Source organism: Chiloscyllium plagiosum, unplaced genomic scaffold (genome assembly GCF_037043375.1).
Source record: "Chiloscyllium plagiosum isolate Xiang-an unplaced genomic scaffold, Cpla_swu_hap1 HiC_scaffold_44, whole genome shotgun sequence".
Lineage (NCBI taxonomy): Eukaryota > Metazoa > Chordata > Chondrichthyes > Orectolobiformes > Hemiscylliidae > Chiloscyllium > Chiloscyllium plagiosum.
In genome coordinates, this window is record NW_028270182.1 from 18,250,906 (window position 1) to 18,257,860 (window position 6,955).

General features: G+C 43.5%; 1 protein-coding gene across 1 annotated transcript; it reads left to right on the top strand.

Moving 5' to 3' along the window:
* The first annotated feature begins 957 nt into the window (after positions 1 to 957).
* LOC148137347 (putative G protein-coupled receptor 139) lies at positions 958 to 3,601 on the top strand. The gene is made up of 2 exons (XM_087982937.1): positions 958 to 1,054; positions 2,706 to 3,601. The coding sequence occupies exons 1-2, from the start codon at positions 958 to 960 to the stop codon at positions 3,599 to 3,601; spliced, it is 993 nt and encodes a 330-aa protein (XP_087839063.1).
* The last annotated feature ends 3,354 nt before the right edge of the window (positions 3,602 to 6,955 follow it).

Here is a 6,955-nt window from a genome sequence, read left to right on the forward strand (position 1 = left end):
TAAATGCTCAGGCCCCGCTTCTCCCGGAACCCCTTTAGAGTTGTCTGTTCTCTATTATATTGTCCCTTTGTGATCCTCTGACCAAAAGAAACCAATTGATAATTGTTACTACCTCAGTGGTTTTAAATTCCCCAGGTCTGTGGTCACTTCTGAAGGGGATGACTTGAGTCTTTACAAATTGAAACGACCTGATGAAAGGTTTCAAGGCAAGTGGGGAGTATTCCATTACACTACTAAGCTTTGCCTTGCAGATGATAGACAGGCTTTGGAGAGTCAGGAGATGAGTTACTGAGTGCATTATTCCACGCTCGGACTTGCTGTGGGTAGTATGTGTCTCCCTACAGGACATAGACTGCGGGGATGAAGAATGCAGCTCTCCCCCACCTTCTGAAGAATAACTTGGGATGAGAGATAAATGCTGCTGCACACAGAGACGATTGCATCCCACGAGATGCTAAAAAAGCCAGATCATTTATGTGGCTAGCTTAGTTACGTTTCTAGTCAATGGCTCTAGGACGTTGTTTTTGGGGAAATCAGTGACTGGCCTCATTGAAGATCCCCATTGAATTATGCCAACACTGGATCAATCTATATACTGACAATTAACCCCACTCCCAACTCTTATAATTTCTATGCAATGTTTGTTCTTGTTTCAAAAGAACATGGACTATTCTATAAATGTTCAGATTTGGACCAATCCTTGTAATGGGGAAGAAGGAATAGCGTTAACTGGTCAGGATACGCCCTGTTCATGTATAAATTCCCCTTACAATAGTTGTTGATTTCGTTGCTTATGTTTGTGGTTGTTACTGGGCTGCATTATCTTGGGACCTGACTTTGTGATCTGATGAATTTTCTCTCCTATAAATAATGGAAGTTTTCTCAATCTCTCAAAGAGTGAACTGGCCAACCCTTGAGAAAATTCATTGAAGTAACTATTAATACAAAAGGGAAACCATGTCTCTTAGTTTTATGCTCAAGCTGAAGATTCTGTGGGCGATCAATGATATACAGAGGATTTACTACCCGGTCTTAGCTGCTGTTGGTGTCCCGGGTAAATTATACTTTGAAGGATGATGTTTCAAAAATTGGAATTTAATCGTAAGTGTTATCTTAATTATTTTACCACTTTTTTTTTATCTTGCTTGCATTTCAGCCATCAGAAGATTTTTTTTTGTAGAATTCATGAACATCATATCATTTGTGAGGGAAAGAGTATTAGTCCATTACTCACTTCCTTCTTTCTTTTTTCTTTCTTTCTTTTTCCTTCTTTCTTCCCATCTTTCTCTCTCTTTCTTTCTTCCCATCTTTCTCTCTCCTCCTTTCTTTCCATCTTTCCTCCTTTCCTTTTTCTTCCAGCATTTCTTTGCTACTTTTTCAGTATCTTTCATACTATTTTTCTCTTTGCTTCTTTTCAACTTGCCATTCAAACGGTTTCCTCTAGGAATGGGATTAAAGAAAAACTAATGAGCAATTCATAAAATGTCTCCATGACCCACTGGAATGGATCAAAACATCGAAGACCCTGAATGGCTCATTTCTGATTCAACATTTCTCTCTTGTAAGAAAATGTGGCTCCAATTTACAAAGTCATTCCTTTTGTATTTGCCAAAATCATTTCTTATGTTTTAATCATGTTTCACTGATCCATGATTTGTGGGCAAACTCAGCACAATTCATCATTCATTAGGCTGTTTAGTAAGGAATCTCATGGAAAGTCAAGTACTGAAACAGTAATTCAAACTTTATTAAGATCTCCCAAGTAAGCAGGTATAAGGCATGCGACCTAACTTAGCTCTTCCCTGATTAATGGTGAAATCTGTCCAGGATTTCAATCAACTATTGTCTGTCTCAGGAAGTCTCCAGGGTTCGATCCTTGTCCAGAGTTGTTTTTTGAAAGTTTGCAATTGAGTTGTTCTGCTGTTGGGTCCTTATGCAATTTTATTTCTTTGAAGTCTGTGAAGTGACATTATTGATGATTGGATAGCTACTTTCATCACAAACATTAATTATATTTTTGGAGGCCTCGGGTCTGCAGCTTGCCTTCTCACCAGAAGTAACTCCTTTGTTTCTGGTTACATTCAGGGTTAGCTGTTTGTTTAAAACACAGCTTTTCCTGCAATTAACCCCTTTCCTTCAGATCATACTGCTGAATGCAGGTCTTAATTGTTCATGTCTCATGAAAGAGCAGAACATCAAGCAAGTGTTATGCCCTCTGACTGAGGGAGCTGATTGTTCACGTTGTTTCTGTAACTCCTTCCCAGGGATGGTCAATGCACATGTTGCTGTAACTGCTATTGTATCAGTTTCTCATTGTCCCATTCGTCCCAAGAAACAGTCTATTCGAAGGTCATCACTGTTTCTCTACGTGTGTGACAAATTAATCTTTTTGATTCGTTCAATCCATGATCAGTTATGAAAGTGGTGAATTTTACATTGTCACACATTACTTTGTGATTTTTTTGGCTGCACCGTTATCATTGCCTTTGACTGCAGTTTTTCCATTCACTGACAAGCGCCATATTTAAAATCCATTCTGGATGGAATGTTAAATAGCAAATTTGTGATAAAGTTTCAGTTTGATGCAAAAACATGGGATACCCATTAAGAATGAGTGTCAATATTGCACTTTAAATAAAGCAATAAAAAGCATTTCTTCATTATATCAGAGCAATAAATGAATTTATTTATCTTCTTCTTTCAAGTTAATGTGATTGCAATAATGATCCTGGTTCGGGGGAAGTGTGGCCTTTCCAAATGTGTCACTCATTACCTGGTGGCTATGGCAACGGCGGATCTACTGGTCATTATCTTCGATCTGATACTACGACAAATTCCTATCACATATCGGGAGGAGTTTCTCTTTGTGCATACTCTCCATGTCTGCAACATCCACGCTGTTCTGCTTTATGCAGCCACAGACTGCTCTGTCTGGTTCACGGTCACGTTCACCTTTGATCGGTTTGTGGCCATATGTTGCCAAAAGCTGAGAAGTAAACATTGCACCAAGAAAACAGCGGGTATAGTTTTAGGATCAGCGACTGTGCTGAGTTGTTTGAAGAACATTGTCTGGTATTTCATGTACTACAATCTATATTGGCTTTCTAATAGTCCATGGTTTTGTCGAGTACATCCAAATGTATGTGCATCGATTACCTGGACTATTGTTGAATTAATGCATTACATCATAACACCATTCATTCCATTTATTTTGATTCTACTGTTAAACACATTGACAGTCAGAAACATTATATTAGCCAACAGAGCTCGCAGGAGACTCCGGGCTCAGACGACTGGGGACAGTGTCAGTGACCCAGAGATGGGGAGTCGGAGGAAATCCATGATTATGTTATTTATTATATCTGGCAATTTCATCACGTTATGGGTGGTGTTCATTGCTTATTCGATCTTGAACCGATTTGATTACTTGGGATACCCAGTTCCTCTGCCAACATTTGTAAGAGAGATTGGCTTCATGCTCCAGCTCCTGAGTTGCTGCACAAACACCTTTATTTATGCAGTTACCCAGAGGAAATTCAGAGAAGAGATGAAGAATGGAATAATGTATCCTTTCACAAAGTTGATCAAAGTAATTCGATGATGTTTACTTGCCAATGTTTGGAACACTAAATATATATTTTCTCAGGATTAAGATTCCAATCAGAGATCCCAGGCTTTATGTATGCTTCATCCTTGCTGAAGACCGCTGAATGTCTCTACACAATGCAACACCAGCTTTCAGCTCAGGGCTAGTGTGGGAGTAATCTGTGGTTGTGAAAACTTCACAGCAACACAGCCTGGGTTCACGCTGTCTATCTTCACTGTGGGTGTTTCTTACAGAATTACTGAATTGGTACAGCACAGACAGAGGCCATTCAGATGTTGTACCTGTGCTGGCTCTGAGAAGGAACAATTGCCTCAGTGTCGCTCTATGGTCTTCTCTTTGTAGACTAATGTACTATTTTGTGTAAATAACCAATCAGCTACCTTCATTTCGGCTACATATTAAGAAATCTCACAAACAATTGAATACTGAACCAATTATTTAAATCTTATGGTATGTAGCAGCCAAAATAAGACCCCTCAAGTCAGCAAGTTAAGTCTCACAACCCAACTTGTCTCTTAATGGCAGAGTTTAGCCAGGATTCTAACCAACGGTGTCTGTCTGTGGACGTACAGGGTCGATCCTTGTGCAGTTTTCCAGAGTTTTTTTTTCAGATTAGATTACATAAAGTGCGGAAACAGGCACTTCGGCCCAACAAGTCCACACCGACCCTTCGAAGAGCAAGCCACCCAGACCCATTCCCCTACATTTACCCCTTCACCTAACACTACAGACAATTTAGCATGGCCAATTCACCTAACCTGCCCATTTTTCGACTGTGGGAGGAAACTGGAGCACCTGGAGGAAACCCACACAGACACGGGGAGAATGTGCAAACTCCACACAGACATTGCCGGAGGCGGGAATTGAACCCAGGTTTCTGGCGCTGTGAGGCAGCAGTGATAACCACTGTGCCCCCCCACCGGAGGAATCTTGGAGCTGAATTCTGACACAATTTTCAGTCGTTCAAGTCTGTGATGTGACATTATCGATGATCCTTTCGATCCTTTCATCCACAATACCTCCGCAACCAGTACGTCTGCAGCGTGTCCCCTAACAGGAGCTTCCTTACTCCCTGTTACATTTGGCATTGACTCGTCTGTTTGAAGACACAGCTTCCCTGTGAGCAACTCCTTAAATTCCTCTGCCAGGAATCATTTCTCCTTGTGGCACATGGTAACCATTTATCAGGTGGGTGTGAAACAGGTTTGTTTATGGAATTTCAACTCCTGCTTTTCCCAGGTATGGAGAATTGCTTTCAATTCCTGGATAACAGCTTGTCCTCGTCCCTTCACAGTTTATTCCTGACAGAGTTATTGCTGCTTCTTTTAATCTGTGAAAACTGATTGAAGTCCTGATGTTTACACTGTCACAACACTCTACATTTGCAGCTAATGGTCCTACACTCAGCCCTGGAACATCTGGATAACAAGGATACCTGTGTCAAACTCCGACTACAGTTCCATCTTCAACACCATAATTCCTAACAAATTCATCTCTCAACTCTGAGACCAAGGTCTTGGTCCCCGCCCTGACACTCCTTCGCCCTTTGCCGCTTCCCCCCACCCCTATGCCCCCACTCTCCATAACTCGCTCCTCGACTTCCTGACCCATAGATCACAATCAGTAAGAATAAGCAACAACACCTCCTCCTCTAGCGTAATCCTCAATCCCAGTGCCCTGCAAGGCTGTGCACTCAGTCCCCCCTACCATTCTCCTTATACCTCACTGTGCGGCCAAATTCCAACTCAATGCCATGTCCAAGTTTGCTGACAACACCACCCGTGAAAGCCGGATCTGAAACAATGACAATACCCAAGACAGGACAGAGATTGAGTGCTTACCGGCATGGTGTACAGACACTAATCTCTCCATCAATCTCAGCAAAACAAAGAGGCTGGTCATTGAGTTCAGGAAGCAGAATGGAAAGCATGCTCCTGTCTGGATGAGTGCGGCTGAGGGGGAGATGGTCTACAGTGTCAGGTTCCTGGGAGTGACGGTCACCAACAATCTGTACTGGGCCATGCATGTCAATGCAACGCTCAAGAAAGCACGACAACATCTTGACTTCCTCAGGAGGGGAAGGGAATTCAGTCTGTCTACATCAACTCCCACCAATGTTTAAAGGTTCACCATAGAAAGCATCTAACTTTCTACTGTAGTGGGGAAAATGCTTCAATCTATCATCGAGGAAGAAATAGCGCGATATCTGGATTGAAATTGTCCCATTGGGCAGTTGCAGTATGGGTTCGTGAAAGGCAGGTCATGTTTAACTCATTTACTCAAATTCTTTGAGAACATGAAAAGCGCAAGAGACAACAGGTGACCACATCTGCAGCAAGTGTTGGTTACTGGAAGAACTCCGGCTCAGAATTGCTGAGCTGGAATGTGAGCTTCAAACCCAGAGGCACATCCGGGATGGGGGAGAGAGAATTACCTGGATGCTCGGTTTCAGGAGGTGGTCAAACCTGGTAGATTAAACATCACCAGGATCGGTCAGTGTCCAGGGAGCGCAGGGTACGACTGCAACAGAGGCAGGTAGAGGGATCCAGGGAGAGGAGACTCAGCTCTTGAGCTTGTCGGACAGGTAGGAGGTCCTTGCTCCCTGCGTGGGTGAGGAACAGGGCTGCAGGGAGGATGAAGCCAGCTGACCACCGCACTGTGGTACAGGAGGCCATTCAAGGAGGGGGAGCAAAAAGACAAGTGGTAGTTGTGGGGCATTCTCCAATTAGGGGGATCGACAGTATCCTTTGTCAGCAGGAGCGAGAGTCCCATGTGGTATGTTGCCTGCCCAGTGCCAGGGGGTGGGACATCTCTGACCGGCCTGAAAGGAGACAGGAGATGGTGGGGGGAGCATCCAGTTGTTGTGGTCCACGTTGGGACAAACTACATCAGCAAGACCAGGAAAGACGAGCTGTTCAGGGATTATCAGGAGCTAGGAACCAAATTAAAGAACAGGTCCTCAAGGGTTACCATCTCTGGATTACTGCCCATGCCACATGCAGATTGGCACAGGGCCATGGGAATAAGGGAAGGAAACGCGTGGCTAAAAGAGTGGTTGGGGTAAGAGGGGTTCCTTTCCAAGGGGGACTGGCATCAGTTTTGGAACAGGCGGGATCTGTACCGATGGTCTCCACCTGAAACCAGCTGGGCGCAGCGTTCCAGTGAAATGGGTCAATTGGCTGATCAACAGGATTTCAGTCGAGGAAGTGGGAGGGAAGGGAAGGGGAAAACTCCATGAAGTATAACAGCCATTGGGAAGGAAAGCTGCAGGTTAACATCTGTTGGGGGTGGGATTCAACTGCATTGAAAAATATGGGGGGAGATGTAAAGAAAGGAGAACTCAGGAGA

What these genes read in the sequence shown, in the direction of transcription:
- LOC148137347 (XM_087982937.1), top strand. Translation starts at nt 958, where the DNA reads ATGTCTCTTAGTTTTATGCTCAAGCTGAAGATTCTGTGGGCGATCAAT. An exon ending in AGCTGCTGTTGGTGTCCCGG is followed by an intron (nt 1,055 to 2,705) that starts GTAAATTATACT and finishes TCTTCTTTCAAG; the next exon opens with TTAATGTGATTGCAATAATG.